We start from the raw sequence: 24720 nt of genomic DNA, 5'->3' as shown, positions 1-24720 counted from the left end.
ATCAATAGCTCAATTTACCCTAATTTGCAAGTGTCAGAATTTCAAAATAATAATAATAATAATACATATACTTGCCCAAAAGAATTCACATACGATTTGTTTGTTTATGGCTTGTGAACGCGGATCACGTGCGTGGTGTGAATCGTGGGATGACCCATGGAATTTCACTTGATATTTAAAATGTGGGACCCTCATCTCACTTGATTTTAAAAATGTTGGACCCTCGTGGTGAGATTTATATATTTGTTGCAAAATTCTTGAATGTAAAAATATAAAAAGATGTTTGGTAAAAAAATTGCTATTTGTTAAAAATATAATGACTAATTTTGAAAGGTTATTTTATTTTATTTGTATTATTCATTGTTATAATATTCATTGCTATAATTAGAAAACATGTAAAAATATTAAAATAAAATATTTTTTATCAAATATTTTTTTCATTGTTCATAATTACAGTATTTGACAAAAATAAAAACACCGGAAATAAAACAACTACCAAACATGCACTCAACTTTCTGATTAAACTGGAACCAGTTGGACTTAAACATAGAATTCTCCTCATATTGATTGCTTGACTAACCAAGCTTAGAAAGTTAGATACTTTAGACTGGTGAGCCAACTGACCCACCCACTTTTTTCAATTAACTTGTTCCATTAACTAATTTAACTTGGAAGTGATTCTGAAAGGAAAAGATTGGACAAGTCTATTTTGTAACATTATTTTGTGGAAAGTGGGTGTAGCCTGACCCTCATAATCATATTTTTTATTTATTGAGAAGTGATATAAAAATCAAAAGTTTTAACCGATTAAAAAATGCGAATTCAAACAAATTAATAAATATTTTCACTTGAAGTTCAAATATCTCTATTAATTGTTTTATATTTGCACTGCAGTTATATATTTCACTTTAAAACGAAATTTCCTTGTTTAACATACAATATTATGATGGGATTAGCCTCCTCGCAATAGTATTTTTGGAAAGTAGAGAAGTATCTTTTAAGTAGCAAGAGATGGACTACTTCCACTTCATATACCATTAAACATAATAATAATAATATACTCTCTCCGTTTCAAAATAAAGTGTCCATTTTTTTTTTTTTTTAACTATCCCAAAATAATTATCCAATTTTATTTTTCAAATTATATATTTCACATATTCTATATAAACTTAAAATGACAAGTTAGAGCATCTTCAATGTCCTCTCAAACTCAAAATATAGCAGGTGGATAAAAATAAGGCACTCCAATGACCTCTCAAAAGACCTCTCATATTTTGAGATTCTCAAATGTATTCTCAAATATAGTAGCTCTGAAATGACCTCTCAAATTTAAAATATAGCAAGTAGATGAAAATAGGTACTCCAATGGGCTCTCTCAAAAGACCTCTCATATTTTGAGATTATAAAAAATTGTTAAAATGAAAATAAGGCACTCTAATGGGCTCTCAAAATATAGAATAATTATTTTGTCAAAAAATAGCATTTTGAATGAAATGCACTATTAGAGCAGAATTGCAAAAATATATCATTTTAACACTGTAACTCATCTCAAAATATAGATTTGACATGAAAATATAGCATTTTGAATTGGAGATGCTCTTAGTACCTTTTTAAGGGACAATGCATGTCCACATATTCCCTTAAAATTTTATATTTCTCTAAGAGCGATACTTAAATTGGGACAAGGAAGGGTCCGTTTGGTATGCACTTTGTTTTAGATATTTTGTTTTTAGTTAAAACAGAATACTAAAAAAATCAGAAGCACGTTTGGAAACGATATTTTAGGCGTTTTGTTTTTGGCCCGTATTGCGTTACTTTTATGATTTTGGATATGAACAGTTGTCAAAATAAGAAAAAATAACTTTTTGGTATTTTAGTTTTGGGTCACTATTTACGAAGTATTTTAACACTATATAAAATAAAATTAGATTTCATCAAATATCCTTTTATTGTCAAAAACGACCCTATAATATTCCAAAAACAAAAATAACATAAACAAAATACATGCCAATTTTGAAGTGAATAGGAAACAACAAACCGGCGGTAATCATCACAAATGTATAGACCGTTACAAAAAGACCATCATAAAAAGAACCAGATTCTTGATTGTACGTTTTAGTACTGCAGTGGTGCTGTTGTATACACCTGCTACCTGCAATACTACGTTTTTTCAAAGTTTCAAAGAATGGCTTGCACATCATTTAATTAATGTGTTGCAATAAAGATACTAAAATTAATCATGATATTGAAAGAATAGTTTGACTCACTGTATTTGTTAAAGGGAATTAATTAATGTGAAATTAGGTTAAATTAGATTATTTTTAAAATATTTTTTTTATTAAAATATTATCTAGTGATTTAGTTGGTAGATCGTTCAATTCTCTGAACAAGTATGTCTATATTCGAATTTCCCTCTTTTTTAATTTGTCAAGAAAAAAAAAAATCATTTTCTTACTAAAAATATAAGTGAAGCACAAATGCACATTTATTTCAAAGCTCAAAATAATAGTGTTGTCACCTCAAAAAATTCATATTGTAACCTGTATTGACATTATTAATTCTGTTTTACTAAAATTTTTTTTTTGTTCGACAATAATAATAATAGTGTCGGACCATTTAAAACTCGGCATGATCTACCACCTCTCCACCTCTCCACGTGCAATCCCCGCCCTCACATTCCAAATGCATTCTTCCATTTAATCTATGGTTATTTAGTTTTATTATTTGCATCATTATAAGGTTCTTATTTATAGTAAAATATTAAAAAAAAAAAAAAAAATTGAACCTAATCGTGCACAAACCCAATATAGTATCCCTAATAATGCTTGAGCAGTCAACCTCCTTGCTAGGATGAGAACTCATAGCAACAAAGACCGGTATCCATTGATAAAATGTTCATTTATTCAAGATTGAGCCAGAAATTATGTTCGGGAAATAAGAGGAGTTCAAAGTTATTTTGTTCTAGTCCCAACGTTGTAACTTGTCTCTACCTGATGATTGATGGGATGAACATCTTTCTATATCACACCAGGAACCCACATTTTTCATAAAATTGTTTGTGGGCCCAGAAAGCTGACATTTGTTTACACACGCGCACTTACCTAACCCTCTCTCTCTGCCTCCTGAGTCTTAACGTCTCCTCCAACCCACCGCCAAAAGCCACCTTCAATCACCCTGCTTTCATCGCCCAAAGGCGGACTTTCCCATGACACTCTCTCTATTTATACGAAAAACCCTAACTCCCCTTTCCCTCCATTCCCTTTCCCCTCTCTCTCTCTCTAAAATTTTCTCTCTATAAAAGTAATGGCGTTAGCTTCCACTCCTCTCTCAAAACCATTCTTCTCCTCTAAACCCACATCATCATCATCATCATTTCCACCTTCCACTTCTTTCTACTCCCTCAAATCGCGGCCGTTGATCGTCCGCAGCATCGCCGCTGCTCCATCGGCGGCGCCCACGAAGGTTTCCAAGGAATTTGAAGTGAAATCGGTGAAGGCGAGGCAGATCATAGACAGCAGGGGAAATCCGACGGTGGAGGTTGATCTTGTGACCGATGATCTTTACCGATCTGCGGTCCCTAGTGGGGCCTCCACTGGGATCTACGAAGCATTGGAGCTGAGAGATGGTGATAAGAGCGTCTATGGAGGCAAAGGCGTTCTCAATGCTGTGAGGAACATCAATGAGTTCTTGGCTCCAAAACTCGTCGGTATTGATGTCAGGTAATAGCATTCAATAACTACTGTTTGCATATTTGTGTTTTATATATACGGTTCTATGTCCGCATTGTTTGGTTGCTAAGAAAATTTAGGGAGAAAAGGAAAATGAAAGCGCTAACTAAGCATGTTTTTATTTACTGTTTTTCCTGAATTTAAAATTAAAAAAAAATGTCTTTTTATTTATTAAGTTTTAGTTTCTGTAAACTGAAAAAACCCAGCAATTAAGTTAGTTTGGTTGTGCCATCATAAGCTGATATATGCCTTCATATTTAATGAGGAATTTGATATTCTATATTTTGTTTTGTATTTTTCATACCCTCTTTTTTTTTTTCATCCAACTAAAAAGGACTACTTTTATTTTATTTTATTTTATTTTATATAATAAAAATAAAGAAATAAAATTGCGAGCTAAAGCCCAAAGGGGTAGTAGCCCACTGATTACTGCAAGTTTAACACACCCTGTTGATTCTTAAGAAAAAGTTTCCATTTTTTCCTTTTAATTTTTAAATAGTCTTAAGTTATGATTTTGGGTTGAAAAACTTGATGCTTGTACATTTATGTAGGCCTTTGTATGCATAATTTATTATTATTGTCATTTTTACTTTTTTTTTTTTTTTTTTTTTTAATTTTTTATTTATATAAATAAAAGGAATCAAGCTGATGTTGATGCGATTATGCTGGAGCTTGATGGAACTCCAAACAAGGCAAAGCTTGGGGCTAATGCAATACTAGGAGTGTCTCTAAGTGTATGTAGAGCTGGTGCAGGAGCGAAAGGAATACCACTTTACAAGCACATACAGGAAATATCAGGAACAAAGGAGCTTGTTATGCCGGTTCCAGCATTTAATGTGATTAATGGAGGTAGCCACGCCGGAAATAATCTTGCTATGCAAGAATTCATGATATTACCAGTAGGAGCAACCTCATTTGCGGAGGCTCTCCGCATGGGTAGTGAAGGTTAGCACTAGTTATTGTCCTATTGCTGTTCTTTTATCTTCTGATATGAGCTACCAATCCATATGCCCCTATCGTTCATAAACTCCAATAATAATTGTCTAATGGTGCTAACCATCATAATTCATTTATTGTTTGGACAATTAAGTTGTATATTCTTGTTTATCTTCCCATGTGCATAAAGTTTCGTGCATTTTCTGAGTAATGAGTATTTGAAGTTTCTTTGGCATGACTACTATTTTCGCATGAATTAGTTGCTTTTGGTTTGCTACTGAATAGTCCTTTCTGAGGGAGATAAATAATTGTTCCTAAATTTTGATGGAGCAGTTTATCACACACTGAAGGGAATTATCAAAGCGAAATATGGACAAGATGCATGTAACGTTGGAGATGAAGGAGGCTTTGCTCCCAATGTTCAGGATAACAGGGAAGGGTTGGTATTGCTCATGGATGCAATTGAAAAGGCTGGCTACACAGGCAAGGTACGAGACAAATCTCTGTGTCTTTGTTAGTTGCAGCTTAATGTATCTTTTCTTTTATAGCATTTGTGAACTAACAATGAATGATGCAGATTAAAATAGGAATGGATGTTGCGGCTTCAGAGTTTTTAACAAAAGATGGGAAATATGATCTCAATTTTAAGAAACAGCCAAATGATGGTGCTCATGTACTTTCAGATCAGAGCCTTTGTGAACTTTACAAGGAGTTTGTCAAAGAGTTCCCTATTGTGTCCATTGAAGATCCCTTTGACCAGGATGATTGGAATTCATGGACTTCACTACAGTCTTCGGTTGATATCCAAATTGTAGGTGATGACTTGTTGGTTACAAATCCAAAGAGAATAGTTGAAGCCATTCAGAAGAAGGCTTGCAATGGTTTGCTCTTAAAGGTAAGAACTTATGCTTATTATTTATGACAATCCTATATCTATTTTTTATTATCATATAGTGGAGTTATATTTCCACGTTTTTTTTTTTTTTTTTTTTTTTTCATTCTTCAGCTCATCGTGATTGTTCTTCTACATTTTGTTGAATTATTTTTTTCCTTTTAAAGTTCTGTAGTTCTAAATTATTTTGTCAGCTTAACCTTTCTTCTCTCCACCGGTAGACCAGTAGCTTGACCTTTCATACATAATTGGCCAAAAAATTATATCATCTAAGGACATATTTGGACATGGAAATTCCTCAACTCGTGTTGTTCATCCGTTGAAACTTGATAGTTCTATTTCCCATCAATTTCTGATATACAATCATGTTGATTGCCAGTGTCTGGCAATCATGGGAAAATTGTGTAATTCTATTAAATGGTATTGAACTGCAAGTTGTTCTTAAGTTACGGATGTGGTTGTTGGTTTACACCTGCCAGTTGCTATTATTACATCAGTCCTAAACTTTGTTTTGCCGCATGCATGTGATTGATTATTTTGGCTTACGTTACCATCTGGATTCAATTTATGTTCAGATGAAATATGCAAAGTCAAAAATGGTGAAAGGTGAAATGGCCTTCACGCAGTGATGAGCAAATAAATTAAATGAGGTTTTCATACTGATTCCGATTTAAAATTTAAAGTATTTAAATCAGAATAGTTTCTTTTAATACAATTCTTCACCATACTTTCAATAAGTTTTGCAAATAGTTATTATGTATATATGTTTCAAGGTTGATCATTGTATGCCGTTTTGGTGCTGATTCAACTTTCCCCATTTAATAATTGCAGGTTAACCAGATTGGCACAGTTACCGAATCGATTCAAGCTGCTCTTGACTCAAAAGCTGCAGGATGGGGTGTGATGGTCAGCCATCGAAGTGGTGAAACAGAGGATAACTTCATTGCAGATCTTTCTGTTGGCTTGGCTAGTGGACAGGTTTTATGAACTGTAATCTTAGACTGCTATATATGTTATGCAATTTTTTGGTGTTTATTCAGCAGTTGTATATTCTATTTTGTAGATCAAAACTGGAGCTCCTTGCCGAAGTGAGCGATTGTCCAAGTATAATCAGGTAAAAATGGAGCCTTGTATTTTCTTTTCCTTTTTAACCCTTGAAGGGATCTCTCTCTCTCATGCTGGTAGCATCCTCAACCGGAGGGATACTCCCAGATATGCAAGAAAAGTATAGATCTCTGTATCTCTGAGTAGGCGATTAAATTGCTATGGATCAGGTCAATTGTATCCCTGATACCATTAAAAGTCAGTCTGGTTGGACGATCCTAATCACCCAATTTAGTTCATGGTTAGTTGAGTGGCTAGGATTATGAAGTTATATTGTTCATCTCCAGCTTGAGACTGCAAAAACCTTTCAGTTGTGCATTTTAGTAGTTAAACCCTCCATGTGCAACTTGGAGCAGTAACTAACCTACAAGAAAAAAAACACTCATGGCAGTAGAGCAACTAAATAGATGGCCCTTACCAAATAAAAAACAATAAAAAAGCCGATTTTTCCCTGATTTACTGAAATGATCTTCCCCAAAATGGCAAATTCTAATATGATTTTTTTTTTTTTTTTTTGAAGTTTCAAATTCTAATATGATTAATTTTGAATATTTATTTATTAGCAATCAATCGAAATCTATATTTTCAATTTTTTCTGTGTTATTAATTTTGAGCAACTGATCTCATCCATTCTGGGCACTCAACTTGATTACAGCTTTTGCGCATTGAAGAGGAGCTTGGAAATGTTCGGTATGCTGGTGAAGCTTTCAGGTCACCATAAGCAAAAAGAGAACAAATTTGATTTCTTTTGTTTGGAATAAGTAGTATACCAAATTTGCATCATGAAACCAATTACCGGAGCTGTAAGTCAGAGACTTTGTGTCTAGGAGTATCTTGAGAAGTTTTGTAAATCTGTTCGGCTTGGAATGCCATTTGTAAGGGAATGTTTTCTGATCAGCCAGGCATGTTATAAACCATGTCTCATCATCAATTGAAGCTGTTGTTCACTCTGAATAAAGAATTGTTTTCTGTAACCACTCAAGTACGAGGAACTGGTTGAATTTGATTTTCGTATATATATATATACCTTCACATGTAAACAGTTACATTCGTAATTTCTCTTTGGCTTTTAACTGGTGGTCTCTGAAAAAATTGATTATGTGATCATCAAATTTACCAAAACAATCACTTGCATGCATATGTGAAAGAACTTTATTCTCTCAATTCAGTCTCTTTTATCTCCACACTTCTGACATCCCTACCATTGCGTTCTTGAGCCTTAGCTTACCAACAGCAGGGCCAGTGTTGGCTGAGATGGCCTTGGCTACAAATTCCCAAGCCTCATACATTTCCCTCTGTGAAAAGAATACTAGTGAAAGGTAATGGTCACATATGGAGCAGCATAATCACCTCCATTGAAGCAACATGCAGTCTTAGCTTTCTGTATCGAGTCAAGCAAGAAAAGGACTCGGTGCTATAGTTGCAATGCCCCATGGCCAGGGATAGTTAGACCTGATCAAAAGCATGAAGAATTAGCCCATTTCTGACTCTATTGCATCTGGGCTTTGATTAAGATATGGGGAACAAGATGGTTTATATGTAATTAACAGAAAAATGAATGCATATATGATATAATAACTAAATGACATATAAATACAGGCATAACAAGTTCCCAAAACCTGCACATTTTGATAAAATTAGCTGTTCAGATTACAAGTTATATAGGTGCAGAGATTCATGTAACTTTAGAGAAGTCTGATGTGGTGCCATGTATACAGCATTTCGTTGCTGCAAGTATCTTGTCACTGGAAGAAGGGAAGATTCTACCTTGATGCACATGGCAAGACTAAGAGCATTGTAGTTGCATTTATGGCCTCATGTGATGTAAGGCTTGCAGTCAAATGCGACAGAAACATCCTTCAGTATTCAATATGATTGTGATAAAGTCTCATCCGAAATCATCAACGATAAATGCTATATTTGAATATCTGGGCCCCTGTATGTCCCATGGTGCATGTAGAGATCATCTGGGGTTTCTATCTCAGCAAGCCACGCGTAGTCATCTTCTTTGCCATCACTTGTCTCATCTCCAGTTCCTGTGGCTGCAGCATGGTAAATTTGGCAATTCAGTCATGATTAATATTGGCTTTCATGTGGAAATTCTGCAAATCCTGTTAATCAGATCGGTCGGAAGCCATATATTGGAGAATTATAGTCCTGAAGAGACAATAAAACGAACTTACGGAAGCTGGAATAAGGGTAATCATGGTAGTAAGTACATCTCCTGCCTGCTTCTGCTTGGTAAGGGGGTGCAAGAATGTCAAGCACAGCACAAGGGGTGATTGCTGTGAAACAATGCAAATTCCCCCCACTCTTTGGGTACAAAACTGAGGTCCCACATGGTGCTGTTAGAACTTTATCGACGGCCAACTTCGCCAACCTTACTGGCAAAGAAAAGAATGCAATCAAAATTTGGAAACAGAAATAAAGACATATTAGCTACAAAATAACCCTTTCAAAGTAACTAGTCTAATCAATGCACCCTACTTATGTCTAACCCACTAGAAGAGGGTTTATCAACTGATATAACTTGATTCATTAATCTTAGGAGATGATTTTTCAAGTGATAATGTTGTATTTTAGAGTGTTAGGGAGTTATAGCGCTTTTACTAATAAAATTTGAGGCTTTATCTCCTGCCATAAGGGGTAGGGGTATAATGAGTTTTAGGCAGTGCCTATCCGATGTAAGGGTTTTTATGTCCAATATATAGGATTGAGGCGACCATTTTCATGGATGTATATTGGAGGGTTGCCATAAACTTGCTTGAAGTACTCCAGTAGTCCTACCAAACCCCAGGGTCTAATAGGGAACTGGGTCAAATAAATTGATCAGGAACACAATAAAAAATCCGAGAAGCAAAAAGCAATTTCATAAATTCTGGATCCATTTTTTTTGTGAGAGGCGTGGTAGGGATGCGGTAGGAGTCCTCTACTCCGACTAGTCCCCGGAGTCATTAACTCCGGTGAAATCCTCTACTACTTTTCTTCTATTTCCTTTTGTTTGAGTGATCTGTTGTTTCTGGAGTGTTTTTGTGAGTATTCGTTTCATCTTTGTCATGCGCTCGTTCTTGGAAGTTGCAAGATTGCCTCGACTGTTTCAAGGTGGTGTTGCGAGATCTGCAAATCCGTATAGGGGACCATCGATTTATTTGGATGATGACTCGGTTGATAGGAGAAAAAAGGACCTTAGGTCGTGTTTGGTGGGCTTTTTTGATAAGGAAGTAGGCGATGGAGCACAGATTGCAGTGTGGGCTTCGAGAGCTTGGAAGATCTCCACTGGTGTGTCGGTCTCGCCGTTGCCTGACTCGCTTCTTTTGTTTCGATTTCCCTCAGCAGTCGAAGCATCTCGAGTTCTTAAAGAAGGTCGACGTGACTGGGGGAAGGCAACTCTTCATGTGGATGCTTGGAATTTCAGGGTCGGGTGTTCGGAGATCTTGAAAGAGAAGGGGTTGAAGAAGGTGACGATTTTTGGCCTTCCACTTCACCTGTGGAGTCATGCTTTGTTTGTGACAGTAGGCGATTTATGCAGTGGGTTTATCTGGGTGGAGGCCGATGAGGCCATTGATGCTGAAAGAGTTCGTATTACAGTCGCTGATGGAAAGGTTTGTCCACCTTTTGTGTTCGTTCATGACGATCGGTACTGTTACAAGGTGGCAGTGTGGGAGGAGAAGCACCCCGAGCTTGTTCCGACGACAGATTGCTTGGAAGGAGGTGATGGTTCACATCTGCTTAAGGAAAAAGAATGGTTGAGGTGGGAATCTATGGGGAAAAAGGGAATGGCAGAGTTCCAGAGATGGAAGAATTGGAGAGATGCGTTGTGGATTCGTAATAAGGAATGTTTCCGGAGGCTTTTTGTTCAGAAACGTAGGGATGGGCTCTCGTCTGCTTTGAATCGGCGTCAGCCGGTTGATTTCCGGAAGATGCAGTGGAAAGGAGGATCCATCGGGATTAGTCGTCGGCTATTTTTGCAACGGTGGGAACAGAAAGGGTCTCGTCGTGGTGGTGTTCACGCGCAACAAGCGCGTGGGAGTGAGAAGGGGAGAATTGCAGACCAACCACGTGGTTGGCTCCCAGGAGTTGCCCGTTCACAGTGGAATACAGTTGTTTCCACGAATTTTTCAAATTCCGCTAAGTGGGTTGGTAAGAATACAAAGACCATACGCACTGACGGGCCTGATGTTGGGTTGGGGATTGGGGCTTTAGTTGTTAGTGAGGGCTGTACTTCTTCTTGTGGGCCTGTTCAGAGACATCTAATTTTTGGCAAGCCCGTTTGTGATTTGAGGTTGGATGGTGGACCGGTTACCCAGTTTTTTAAAGATGGGTTGGTTGGCAGGTCGGGTGCCCATTCGCTTGATGGGTCAGCTGGGTTGAATACTGGGCAGGTTGGTGGGTCTTCTTGCTATGGGCTTGAGTTGAAGAATTGTTTTGAGCCATTGACTTCCGCTTCAGTTGGTAGTGACTCGCAACTTTCTGGAAGAGTCAAGGAGGATCGGCGTGCTAGGGATCGGGTGCAGCGAATACGTCTTCCTAAGAAAAAGATCCGTCTTCCTACTTTTCGCAAACGTTGGACACGAAAGGATAAGCAGAAATGGGTGGCGTCTGTGCAGTCGGATTTGGATCCGGGTAAGTCCACTGTTGTTTCTAAGGCACCTCCTTCTTGTTTCTTCTCTCCCTCTGCTCCTTCTCCTTCTCAAGGGGGGTCGAGTTTTTCCTCTAATTTGAAGCATAGTTTGGAGAACGGGCGAAAGGATGGTGTTGGGGTTTGCCACGTTGATGGATTGGGTACATCTCGGTCTGTGATTCAGAAGAATGAGAGTGTCACAGTTTGTGTGGGACATGATATGAAAATTTGTTTGGATGATGCTTTAGCGACTGTGTTGCTGAGTGAGTTGTGGACTTATTTAGCTTTAAAGGGTTTTCAGTGTGGGACGAGTGGGTTTTTGGCTGCTGAGGTTAATGGGACTCTACTGGATGGTCATTCTGCTCCCTCGTCAGTCTTTGAGGACGGGGATGGTGGGTCATGCTCTTTTTTTGAGGATTTGGGGTCAGGTTAGTGGAATGGCAATGAGACGAATTTTGATTTCTTTGCTCCTTTGGCGTTTGTTCATCCGGATGAGGTATTTGTGGATGGGGCTGGTTCTGATTCAGGAAGGTTTGTTATGGAAGACAATTGGGTGAGGGAGAAAGGAATTGATATTGGCTCTTTGTTGGGAGTTTCTTTTGAAGGACGAATGGAGGAGGCGACGAATATGTTTTTGGAGGTTCTGTCTTCTCAGAATTTGGATAAAATGGGTGGTAGGGAGAGTAAGGGGAGCATGCCGGGGGAGTTGGAGGTTGAGGAGAGGGGAGTGTTAAGCCCAACGGCTCTTGTCACTTATGAAAGAAGAAACAAGGGGTGTAAGGAAAAGGGTGGTGGAGGGAGGGATGTGTCTATCCAATCTGTTGTTTCCTTATGAAGCTATAAATCCTTTCTTGGAATGTACGGGGTCTCAATGATCCGGTTAGAAGAAAAATGGTGAAGGCGGTGATTCGTAAAGGGGGTGTTCATGTTGTGTGTTTGCAAGAAACAAAGATTGAGACGATGACGGATTTGTTGGTGCGTAGTTTATGGGGAGGTAGATTAGTGGAGTGGTTTGCTCTGGATGCTATTGGTTCTGCCGGTGGGGTTCTTGTGATATGGGATAATCGGTGGGTCTCTATGATGGATTCTCAGGTTGGGCGCTTCTCTGCTTCCTGCATTTTCTCTGTGTTGGAGGATGATTTTCGTTGGATTTTTTCTGGTATTTATGGCCCTACTGAGGATTGTGTGCGTCATTTGCTTTGGGCGGAGCTGGGAGAGGTTCATAGGAGATAGTCTTTACCTTGGTGTATTGGTGGGGATTTCAATGTTGTTCGTTCCCCGTTTGAGAGATCGTCAAGTGGTAGGTGGACAGTCGAGATGGAGGCTTTCTCGGAGTTTATTGATGTTTTTGGTTTGATTGATCTGCCTTTGGTGGGTGGGCCCTTCACTTGGTCGAGTGGTCGTTCTCCCCCTACCTTCTCTAGACTTGACAGATTCCTGGTGTCGAGTGATTGGGAGGAGCACTTTTCGGATGTTATCCAGACCACTTTAGCTCGTCCTTTGTCTGACCATGTTCCTTTGATGTTGGACTGTGGTGGGTTGCGCAGTAGAAGATTCCCTTTCAGGTTTGAGAATATGTGGCTTCGGGCTGAAGGTTGTGTCCGATCTTGGTGGGTGGGGTATGTTGTTGCTGGCACCCCTAGTCATTCCTTTGCAGGTAAGCTGTGGTTTTTGAAAAATGACCTCAAAGTCTGGAACAAAGAGATTTTCGGTAATCTTGTGTGGAGGAAGAATCGGGTTTTTTCTGAGATTGCAGACATTGATAGATTAGAGGGTCAAGGATCTTTGTCAGATTCCTTGAAGCTTAGGAGGGTGGAGTGTCAGGCGGAGTTTGCTGAGATTGCGGTCATGGAGGAAATTTCTTGGAGGCAAAAGTCTAGAGCTTTGTGGCTCAAGGAAGGTGACAACAACACGAAATTTTTTCATAGACTTGCTAATGCTCACAAACGAGGCAATCATATCAGGAGGATTCGGGTGGAAGGGGAGATGTTTTGCAAGGAAGATGAGATTTGTAAGAGTTTTGCTGATTACTTTTCAGTTTTGTTCTCTGAACCGGTTAAGTGGAAACCTTTACTGGCTGGGCTTCATTTTGACTCTATTTCGGATGAGGATTGTTCTCTTTTAGAGGTCCCTTTCTCTGAAGAGGAAGTTTTGTCTGCTTTGAAGAACTGTAATGGGGATAAAGCCCCAGGTCCAGATGGCTTTTCTTTGCGTTTTCTTTTGGAGTGTTAGGAAGTGGTCCGAGATGATGTGATGGGCTCTTTTCATGCTTTCCATGCTCATGGCTCTTTTGAAAAGAGCTTGAATGCCACTTTCATTGCCCTTGTTCCGAAAAAGGGAAGAGCGCTGGATGTCAGGGATTTTCGTCCTATTTGTTTGGTGGGTTGGTGGGCTCTTTTGAGGAAGGTTCTGGATGGCGTCATTTCTGATGCTCAAAATGCTTTTGTGGGAGGTCGTCAAATTTTGGATTCGGTTCTTATTGCTAGTGAATGTGTGGACTCCAGGCTAAGTAGTGGGGTTCCGGGTGTTTTGTGTAAGTTGGACATCGAGAAAGCTTACGACCATGTGTGTTGGAGTTTCCTTATCTACTTGATGGAGAGGATGGGTTTCGGGGAGCGTTGGAGGAGATGGATTCTGTTTTGTATCTCTAGTGCGTGTTTTTCTGTCCTTGTGAATGGAGCTCCGACGGGGTTTTTCTCTAGTTCGAGGGGCTTGAGACAGGGGGATCCGCTTTCTCCTTTCCTTTTTCTTTTTGTGATGGAGGCTCTTAGTAGGTTGTTGAAAAAGGCGTTGATCTAGGATTGTTGAGAGGCTTTCGGGTTGGTAGAGATGTCGCTAGTCAGTTAGAGATTTCTCACTTGATGTTTGCTGATGATACCTTGGTTCTTTGTGATGCTGATGCGTCCCAGCTGAGACATTTGAGATGTGTTTTGATTTGGTTCCAAGTCGTCTCTGGGCTTAAAGTGAATGTTGGAAAGAGTGTTTTAGTGCCGGTCGGGGATGTTCCTGATATTGAGGTGTTTGCTCAGATCCTCGGATGTGGCACTGGCTCATTTCCTATTTCTTATTTAGGTTTGCCTCTGGGTGCTCCTTCGAGATGTGTGGGGAGTTGGGATTCGGTGGTGGATAGATTTGAGAAGAGACTGGCAGGTTGGAAGAAGCAGTACCTTTCCAAAGGGGGGCGGGTCACTCTAATCAAGAGCACTCTCTCTTGCCTTCCCACCTATTTTATCTCCCTTTTTCAGATTCCTTCTTCGGTGGCGGAGAGAATTGAGAGTTTGCCTTCGGAGTGGAGGATTAGGGATTCGAAGGTTGTTGCCTTTCAATAGGGCTCTTCTTAGGAAATGGCTTTGGAGATTTGGGGTTGAGAGACTTTGGCTTTGGAGGAAAGTTATTGCCAGCAAGTTTGGGGAAATCAGTGGTGGGTGGTGTTCTCTTGAGGGGCGTGGTCCTAGGGGTGTGAGGGTTTGGACTTGCATTCGAAAGGGATGGGATGTTTTTCGTAATCATGTTCGCTTTAGGATCAGGGATGGTAGGAGGATCAGATTTTGGGAGGACCTTTGGTGTGGGGATCTTCCCCTTGCTCTTTCTTTCCCTCGGCTTTACAGGATTGCTTCTGACAGGCAGGCCTTGGTGGTTGATTGTTATCACCTTGATAACGGAAGACTAACTTGGGACGTTCAGTTTATGAGGCATTTTCAGGATTGGGAAATTGAGGAGGTCACTCGTTTTTTGGAGTTACTGTATCGTCAGGTGATCTCTCATGAGGAGGCTGATTGTTGGCTTTGGAGTCCACACTCTCAGGGTTGTTTCGAGGTGAGATCATTTTTCAGGTGCCTTTCTAATGGGGAGGGTGGCACTTTCCCTTGGAAGGCTATTTGGCGTTCCAAGGCTCCCCTTAAGGTGGCCTTTTTCGATTGAACGTCTGTCTTGGGTAGGATTTTAACCCAGGATAATTTGAGGAGGAGAATGCAGGTGGTTATCAATCGCTGTTACTTGTGTCGTTGTGATGAGGAGACAGTGGATCACCTTCTGTTGCATTGCAGTATGGCCAGAGATTGTTGGGATTTGATGATTGGGTTGTTTGGGGTTCCTTGGGTTATGCCTTGTTCCTCTAGAGGGTTGATTGAGGTTTGGAGAGGTGTCTCTGTTGGGGCGCTCATCCGGGATGCTTGGAGGGCTACTCCTCTCTGTGTTTGGTGGTGCATTTGGCTCGAGAGGAATCGAAGATACTTCGATGGCAAGGAGAGAACCATTTCTATGCTTAAGTTTTCTATTATTTCTACTCTCTTTTGTTGGGTCTCAAGGAGAGATTATCGTTCTGTTGAGGAGATTGTTATGTTTTTGGCCTCTTTGAAGGCTTGAGGCTCTTTTTGGTTTTTTCTTCTTGTATCCTTGGGTTTCGCTCCCCTTTGAGCGCTTTTTTATAAAATTCTTACTTATAAAAAAAATATATATATAGGATTGAGGCTTTCTTCTCCGTCTTATTCTTCTTTCTCTCCCTTCTCATCATTTGGAATTCTTCTATTTTTGTTCCTTGTATTTCTATTTATATAATTAAAACAAATTGTTTCTCCCCCATGCTTTCAAAGAAAATTTCATGGCAGACAGATTATGTTTGTTTGGTTTTAGAGCTGAGCCTTCACAGGGATTATTGAGCCTACCAATCGTTTAGGGAAATTACAATAAAAAACTGAACACTGTTTGACATATTATTTTTTCCGCTGTTTCAATTCATTTTGTGTTTTGAAATGCCAGAGGGTTATGTCAAAATACTCTTTAGATCGTTGAATCTTCTGGGGTTCAGCACAGATATGCACAATGTCTCAGATTTACTAAAGTATTACAAAACTCTAAAGTTTTGTCCAACAAAATGACACTGGTTCTTCAAGTTGATGCAGAACTCTTAAGAAGACAATTTGCTTACCGATATAGCTTCATAAAAGTCTTATTAGGAATTTTTCTAGGAGCAATAGTTCTGCTTTTTTCAAATTTCGAAGTACCCTAGTGATTTTAGGAACAAAGTCTCTATTTGGAGGAGAGTGTTATTTGGTTCTAGGATTTTACGTATCTATAAATTGGCCTCATGGGTGTGAAATGAAATTAAATCTGGTATCCAAGCCTTTGACTTTCTTGCCTTCTTCCCACCCATGTCACCATTGTCGCAACTCAAAGTTTACTCCAAAGGGGTTTAAAATAGAACAAGTAGAAACAACGATTATGCAATGCCGCAATGGAGATCCATGCTAGATTATTCAGGACTATAATAGAAGAATTAGGAGTCAACACAAGCAGGTGCGCCAGGGTCACCTAAAACAGGTTTGAAGAAAATATTTTGAACAGTTAGCTTGAAAAAAAGAAAAAGAAAAAGGGGAGAACTTTTTTTGTTTCAGAAAATAACTCTGAAAGGTCCTTTTCTATTGGTGACTGCATAATTAGTCCACATTAACCAAATTTACGGATTTTTAGATTATGTTAGGGAAGCGTTTAAGAATCCCTAATAAGAATGGTTATTATAACATTCATTCAAACCTTTCCCGTAAGTCCAATCAAGTTTGATTCTTAGAGTTGTGTTTGGAATGTAAAATGAAAATTGTTTTGAAGGCAAAATACAAAATACTATATATTGAGAGAGAGAGAAACAAAGAAAAAGATGTGAGATTTAAAACATGTTTTGTTCGGTTGTCTAAAAATGAAACTCACGTTCTCCTAAAACAGAAAAAAAAAAAGAAATCAATTAGAAAGATTATTTTTTTGATAGTTTTCTAAACAATGTTTTCTTGGGGGGAAAAAGGGGAGAGTCAGATTCAGGGAACACTCCTTTTTCTCTCTTCTCTCTCTACCAATCCTCGAACTCCTGACCTAAGGGTTGATCACACAAGCCAGAGAGGCACGATGAGGACCTGTGACTCCTCTTTAGTTATATGAGAACTGTATTCTATTTTCTGAATTCTTAAGAACTGTTTTCTAGAAACTGAACCAAACAAGACTTTAGCAAATGTTTAATTCTTGTTTTAACTGTTTTCTAGGTCAGGGCTGTTTTTAATCCATTTTTGGTATGTATATCTAAAAGACACAAAAATGACAGATGGAAAATTGTCAGATAATATGATATTTCTCAATGTATGGTTCCTTGGCAGAAAAATATGAGATAAACATCAACTTAACAAAATGGTTCCAGGCCTTGATTATATCTGAATTGTTGACTTTGAATCTAAGGCTTTTGATGATCATAATTTATTAATGATGTTCTATGTGTACTAATGTCTATCTTGAGTAAAATTACAGATCTAAGCTATCATCAAGTCAAGACATTTCACAGAAAAGCAAAAATGAAGAAGCACCATGAAGGCATGAGAACAAGTCAATGGAATCAAGACTCAAAGACAAGTCATCAACATCTCTTCAAATGGGGTTAGCTAGGATGGTGAGTTTTTTAGGAAACCTTGTTAAAGCATGTATGAACATCTTGAAGCTCTTACTCTCAAAATCATGCATAGAAACTCATCCATAAAGTCTAAGGAACATAGGACCAAGTTCAATATATCATCAAAACAAGTTCCTGAAGATGAAGTTCCATTTCGGTCAACCGAAATGGAAGGACAACTTAAACCGGTCGACCGGTTCTATCAATGACTGTGAAACTTAGCTTCTAAGGTATTTCGGTCTACCGAAATACAGGACCAACTCAGTTCGGTCTACCGAACTAAGAAAATGAAAAGCTTCTCAAGAAGTTTCAGATGACCGAATCTAAGGAGCCAAATGAATTGGCTCGTCCGATTCTCACAGAATGTTTTAGAACAAAGGAGGAAGCAGTTTCGGTCGACCGAAACAAAAGTAGGAACCCATCGGTCTACCGAAATAAGTATGTTGGCCAACCTCAAACAGTTTCGGTCGACCGAACCTCATGAGTGTTTTATTTCGGACGACCGAACCAGCGAGAATTCAAATTTTGAACGGCCATTTTTCCTCGAAGTGTGTGTCCAACAGCTAGAATTCATATCAGACTCATCTGAAACTTTATATAATGAGTTGTGGTCTTCATAAAAAGGTATTGCATTCATTTGAAAAATATATCCTTGCAATCTTATAACCTTTTTATTATACACTTATTTCATATCTTCAAAGAGTATTGAGCTTCAATTTATTCATACATACTCTAGAGTGAGCTGAATCTTGTACCTTAGATCTAAGAGAGATCATCTTGTACTTCAACAATCTTTTTCAAACTCTTGTAAGGGTTGGTGTGGCCTAAGGAAGACTAAGAGAAGGTGTTTCTCTTAGCACTTAGAAGTAAGGAAGAGCTTCTTGTAAAAGGTTTGCTCTCCACCAGTAAGGAGGTGCCATAGTGGATTGGGAAGTCTCAAGAGGGGTCTTGAGCCGAGGAGTAGGAGTTTTCGAACCTCTCTAAAATCGCCGAATACTTGTTTGCAATCTCTCTCTTTATCTCTTATATCTATTGCTTCAAGTTCTTTTGAATTTATTTCTTGATAATTGCTGATAGGTGTAACTTAGACTTCAAATTGCTTTATTTAATTATTATTAAGAAATTTACTTTGCTATTGCACATCAATTGAAATTGAAAATTGACAACCCCCCCCCCCCCCCCCCCCCCCCGCGCGAGTCATTTATTGGGCAACATGAATGATTTGGTGATTACCACCTAATCTTGCCTGCTGTGATTATGTCCAATCAACTACATGTAATTGATTGGATATATATCGGCCAGGCAAATATTAATGCTGGAAATCTCACAGACATTTTTGGCCATGTAACATAGTTATAGATAGTTCATGGCCAAGATTACAGAGAAGCTGTATGAAACAACATAGTTGAGTTGATGTTCCTTCCCATCAAGATGGTTTAGTTTCTAGGACGTTTAAATAAGCTAAAGTAAATTATCCAGATCCAGATAAATGAAAGAATGTAATAATGACGGTACAGAACTGCAGAAACTAAATCGTGTGTCATTAGGATTCTTCAAAAGTTCTATTATATGATTATTCCTAATAAAGGGCAAAGTTTCCATAGTAAACTTTTAGAGATGTGGACAAACATCAAACACAAATTACTTTAGGTTTGTAGATCTCTGAAACTTTAAACCCATAATTTTGGAACAAGTTTAAGATCAGACATAGAAGTTACCTGGTTCATTAAGTTTCTGGATGCGGACAGGCTCAACCCAGTCGTAGCCTTTTACATGCAATGAGCCATAGAGAACTTTGCTGAAAACAGTCATCCCAGGATGGTCATGGAGTGGAATAACTGAAGAAGTGGGGAAGCAGAAGACACACATCTGCATAAATCATTTTTATACTTTAGAATGAACCTGAAGTAATTTTTAAAGCTAGGAAAACTATAAGAACCAAAAATAATTGTTAATCTGTCAGATTGTGAAACCTCACCTTTATAATAGAAATATTTTCGAAAATCAGATATGTGCTTTAATTTTAATTGCTTTTGCCATTGCTTACTACTCAATTAAAGTCACAGATCTCTTTCATGGAACCCACTAATGTTTGCTTTTGGACCACAGCTTTCTAGCTATACATTGACAACACCTATGTTACATGGACTCTTCAAAAGTAGCGAAGTACCAGTGTCGGACACATATTGCTCTGACATGGGTATGGGATATGTGTCCGAACTTTTGGTTGGACATGTACTTCAAAAGCATATCTAATCATTTAATTATATTATATTATTACTTTAATATGAGTTAAATGGCTATATTGAATATTTTATTAGATAAAAACATTACTTTACTCTAGAAAACAAAATAAAATAATTAATAAAATAAATATTTAGCCGTGCCCGTGTGTCCTTTTGTTTGGAGATTTGACATGTCCGACACATGGATACATACCCGTGTCGGACAAACGTACCCAAGTCCATGTAACATAGGACAACACAGTATGCTAAGTATTGCACGACTAAATTCCAGATTATTCCCTAATGTTCTCATAATCTATCGAATGTGGAGGGCTTGAGTCAAGATTGGCTAGAGAATGGATGGGTCAGGCTGATCTTACTGAACATCAAAATATTCCCGTCCATAGTGTGAGTAGTTATAATATGATCACGGTTAAGTGTTCACTGCCTGTAACCCTGTAATATTTTCAACACTTTATATTTTATTATAGTTCTCAATTCAAGTGTAAGAAGTTGTGTGGAAAAAATTAGAATTGGAAACTAGCAAGCATAACAGCTGCTCTGAAGTAAGTATTGGTGAGTTTCAAAATTTTCACTTCCTCTATTAGCATTCTAGGCAATCAAACAGATGCGTTGATGCCCCACTGCAGATTATGTGCAAGATGATTCATGAAATCAATATTATATGCATACAAGACATATACATTGGAGGCATGGCAACTTTAGGGAGGACCTGAAAATGAAAATGTGATACCACCCAATCATCCGGTAACTTGTCTGGATCTACAAAAATTAGACATATTTAGATTATTTTGATTAAATCCAAACTTGGTTCACTCGCCTGGCGATAGTTTTCAAATTCACCTATCAAGATAAGAAGAGCATTTGAGATAATATAAGTATCACAAAAAAGTGCCAAAAAGGGGAGTGCAACCCATGTACACGGGAGGTATACAAAGAAGCAGAAACCAAAATTTAATGCAGACGAGTAGATTTTAAATCAAATGCTTAGACAAAATTTAATGCAGATGACTGGGTAAGAAGAAGGTAGGCTCACCGTAAAGCTATCACATTCATGTATATCCACATAGGTTATTGGTTGAGCCCATCGACCCACCCTATTTAATACATTAAGTCCAAAAAGGCCAAGACCTCTATCATCCTCTTGGTATTCCTCTTTCAACCCAACATCAGCAGGTCCAATTGCGTCTGCAAAACAGTATAACCATGATGAATCTGATGCCTAAAGTCAACATATTGAAAAATAGCATGTTTATTATTGCACAAAGCAATTCTCAGACAATTGAGAATTCCCACATCCTTAAAGCTTATGATTCTTGTGTGTTTGTCTCTCTCTCTCTCTCTCTCTCTCTCTCTCTCTCTCTCTCTATATATATATATATATATATATATATATAATATGAAGATCCTTATAATGCAAGAGTTTAGGTTAAAATTTCAATCGGAATGAATTATGATGATGAAAGTGTGAAAAAAGAAAAGAAAAAAAAAAGAGTTGCAGTTATTTTTTTCCAGTTATTTGTAATCTTTATTGTGTGGTAACATGTGTTTACACTGAATACTTGACAGGGAAGGGTTCCCAACCTATCAACCAATGTTAGCCAATGTTTGCGCCATGCCTGTATCTTGCCCTTACCTAGCCATGAACCTAAAAAGCAGACCAATTGTATTTGCATTTCATTAATATACTTTTGTTTTCTTTACCTGCCTCCAGAATTTTTTTAAACAGCTCTTCAAAACAAATCAATAGTAAATCAGAAGAAAGTCAACAGTAACGGATTTCTTAAATTCCTCACCACTTTAAAAGTTTATGCTCATGCAAACAAGCCCCAATTTGTTCATTACAATCAATACAGTGGATTGCTTGATTGGATAATGACAAGTTTCCATGAAAGTACAATCATAAACAACTGACTGGCACTCTAGAAAGCACGGACATACCTAAAGGATCGAAGGTTCCAGGTTGGACACGGCCAGACACGTATTGGACATGCCAAAAAAGAGTGTCTAAATATTTTTCCTTTTCGAACACGCTGACACACTGCAGAGACATGGGTATGATTAAAAAAAAAAAAAAAAAAAAAAAAAAAAAAAAAAAAAAATTGGAAAAATGGGTTTTAAGCATCTTTATTTACTTGCTTTTATTATACTTCTTATTTGTTTAAAATCTCAAAGACCACAAAGAGAAAATGGTACAATTATTGCTCTCTTTTGCAACCAAGTTTCGAATTTACTACTACCAATCATTGAAGCTTGACTGTCAGCGAGCCGCCTTCTTCTTTTGCTTCAAAAAATCCTCTCTATTTTATTTCCTTTTCTTTTTGTCCTCTTCTTCCAATCACAAACCTGTCTTCCTCTACAGATTCTCTCTTTTATTATCAACAAAGAACTATTTTTCTCAACAAAACCTTAATTCTTATAATTTCCTTGTTTTTCTTTCTTCATTTGATTTTCTCTCTCATACTAGAATTTTCTTTCCTTTTCCTCAAAAAAGCTGTAATTTTTTAAAAGGTCTAGAAATTTGACTTCAATCTATTCTCTCTGTCTCCCCCCCTTCTTTCTCCTCTTTATACAACTATTATCTTTTGTTTAGTTATGAACTTAGATTTACAACAAATTTATAAAGAGTTTAGAAATTAAAGTAAGCCCATTTTTGCTTATTAAGTGAAAGAATTGTTGTTGTAGTTCATTAAATCACCGATTTTTAATTCCTAATTTCACGTATATGAAAATATAAATTTAATATTCACCGTGTCAATGTCAAATTTTTTGGATTTTGTCATTTTGCCGTGTCCATTTTGTGTGGTAACCATGTCACAAATCAATATCTGTTGTGTCTTCTCTAAAGAAATTTAGTCATCTTTCAATGGGGAAATGAATTAATTTCCATGTACAAGAGCACATATCTACAGCATCTTTTATGCATTTGTCTACATTCAACTACTATCATTTTGCTTGACTATTTCACATTTATTAGAAGCTGTTCCAACATTACAGCACAATACCAAACCAACAAACTCTTCCATTCCAAATAAAGAACAAAATAGGACATTTAGAACGCCTCCCACAACTCTGAAACTTATTCTGTCTTTCCTGAGTAATCTTTGCGAGTATTGGGCCATCTCAGGAATATTCAAGAATTCTACATAACCAAACCAAGTGGATACGGCATAATTTTGCATTTATGCATGTCCAACAGAACAAGAAAAAGGACCGAAACGTCCATGTTCTTGACAGTTGTCCCATTTCTAAATCATGGTGCCACATTTTAGATCAACAAATCATGAGGATTTGTGTTCCAGGTAATTGAGCGCAATTAACAATTAGCAACACTGTGTCGCCAACATCTGTACACTACAGGGGGGAAAAAAAAAAAAAATTGAAAGCAAAAGAATTTTCTACCGAGGAAAAAATGAAAGGAAGTGGTAATTTGATTGTTGATTGACCGCTTGATCCAATGGAAACACCCAATTCTCTCATACAGAAGTTCCTAAAATTTACAGATTGCAGGATAAATTTAAAGCATATCATCAAACAATTGGAAAACGGGCAGTTAATAAAACCAAACAAAAGTTCAGAACACAAAATTCTCCATACTAGAAGTGTACCCAATAGACCATATCTTCCTCTGAATAAAAATTTTAAACCAATTACTTAAGAGTGGAGCCTAACCCAATATATATAATATACATATCGATTCAATTCCTCAAATTCAACATGGAACCAAAATGAAAAAAAAAATGTTACATATTAAGCACAAACCCATATGCAAAATTGAGTCAGATTTGTAGATTAGCCCGGGATAATGTAGATAATTCCAATAAAATAAGAAATTGAAAAGAAAAGAGGGGTGTCAAATGTACCCAATAGAGAACAGAGCTTGTTAAAGGCTTGAGAGGAAGCAGGAGGTGTTCCCGAGGGCGTAAAAGTCTTCTTACAGTGGTCGTACAGAGCTTGAACCGAAGAAGAGGACGAAGGATAGGTCTTCTTCGTCATATTGAAAATGCTTCGATGCATACGCTGACACACTGGGACAAGGGATTTGCTGTGTGAAAATATCCCCATGTTCACAGATGCTTTCTTGAAATATTGAATTGTTTTGGGACGAATTTACAAATAAAATAAATATCACTTGATGCTGACTGAATGATTACAATCCAAGGATTGAAGATACAGACGCTGACTGAACAAGCGTGAGACGACAAGAGAGGATAATAAACCGCCACACGGGTGACCAAGTGGTTATCTGGTCTTGGAGCGAGTCGTACAGTCCAACCCAATATGTTGGACTCTCAGCCCAAAAATATGATTCGCGAAAATTGCACATGCCTACTTGATTTATCAAATACAAAATAATTTTAGCTGGATCGTTGTAACACGTAGGCTCACTACCTTGATGCCCATCCGGGAAGGCTTATCTGGACACTTCTGGATCAAGTATTTAGGGTGACATCGAATTTAGAAGTATATATAGGTTGGGTGATTCGCGATCCGACCCAACCCAACCCATATATAATCATTCAGTTGTCCATCCAAATTCGATATGAAACAAATCTCCCTTATAAACTAGTTGATAGAGACATTTCGTGAATTGTGTGGGAGCCGAGGTTCAACTTACCACATCCTTTCTCTTGACATTTTACATGTAAAAAAAATAATAATAATAAAAAAATTCAAAAATTTAAAACTATTTTTAAGTAATTATAAAAAACAATTCCATCAAAACAGACTTTTTTTTTTTTTTTTTTTTTTTTTTTCAATAAACC

The 24720-nt window shown here is 37.7% G+C and overlaps 2 protein-coding genes across 2 annotated transcripts; one reads left to right on the top strand and one right to left on the bottom strand.

Annotated features, from left to right (window-relative positions):
• Positions 1-3093: 3093 nt before the first annotated feature.
• LOC132286763 (enolase 1, chloroplastic) lies at positions 3094-7700 on the top strand. The gene is made up of 7 exons (XM_059789147.1): positions 3094-3719; positions 4366-4673; positions 4998-5152; positions 5242-5559; positions 6388-6534; positions 6620-6670; positions 7316-7700. The coding sequence occupies exons 1-7, from the start codon at positions 3304-3306 to the stop codon at positions 7379-7381; spliced, it is 1461 nt and encodes a 486-aa protein (XP_059645130.1). The 5' UTR covers positions 3094-3303; the 3' UTR covers positions 7382-7700.
• A 492-nt stretch (positions 7701-8192) lies between these two features.
• LOC132286764 (plant cysteine oxidase 3-like) lies at positions 8193-24037 on the bottom strand. Its single transcript, XM_059789148.1, has 5 exons — positions 23818-24037; positions 20991-21142; positions 19427-19577; positions 8844-9044; positions 8193-8702 (listed from the first exon to the last, which is right to left on the bottom strand). The coding sequence occupies exons 1-5, from the start codon at positions 24017-24019 to the stop codon at positions 8575-8577; spliced, it is 834 nt and encodes a 277-aa protein (XP_059645131.1). The 5' UTR covers positions 24020-24037; the 3' UTR covers positions 8193-8574.
• Between the last annotated feature and the right edge of the window lie 683 nt (positions 24038-24720).

This window comes from Cornus florida, unplaced genomic scaffold (genome assembly GCF_030987335.1).
Source record: "Cornus florida cultivar Cherokee Brave unplaced genomic scaffold, ASM3098733v1 CherokeeBrave_3.0.0_Hap2_Chr11, whole genome shotgun sequence".
Classification (NCBI taxonomy): Eukaryota; Viridiplantae; Streptophyta; class Magnoliopsida; order Cornales; family Cornaceae; genus Cornus; species Cornus florida.
Note: the sequence above shows the minus strand (reverse complement) of the source record. Positions and strands in the feature narration are given on the sequence as shown.

Excerpts from the sequence above, each read along its gene's own strand:
- LOC132286763 (XM_059789147.1), top strand. The coding sequence starts at position 3,304 with ATGGCGTTAGCTTCCACTCCTCTCTCAAAACCATTCTTCTCCTCTAAA. Across the intron at positions 3,720-4,365 it reads CTCGTCGGTATTGATGTCAG|GAATCAAGCTGATGTTGATG; the intron begins GTAATAGCATTC and ends TATAAATAAAAG. Across the intron at positions 6,671-7,315 it reads GATTGTCCAAGTATAATCAG|CTTTTGCGCATTGAAGAGGA; the intron begins GTAAAAATGGAG and ends ACTTGATTACAG.
- LOC132286764 (XM_059789148.1), bottom strand. The coding sequence starts at position 24,019 with ATGGGGATATTTTCACACAGCAAATCCCTTGTCCCAGTGTGTCAGCGT. Across the intron at positions 19,578-20,990 it reads ATGAATGTGATAGCTTTACG|ATGTGTGTCTTCTGCTTCCC; the intron begins GTGAGCCTACCT and ends TGATTTATGCAG. Across the intron at positions 8,703-8,843 it reads TTACCCTTATTCCAGCTTCC|CCACAGGAACTGGAGATGAG; the intron begins GTAAGTTCGTTT and ends ACCATGCTGCAG.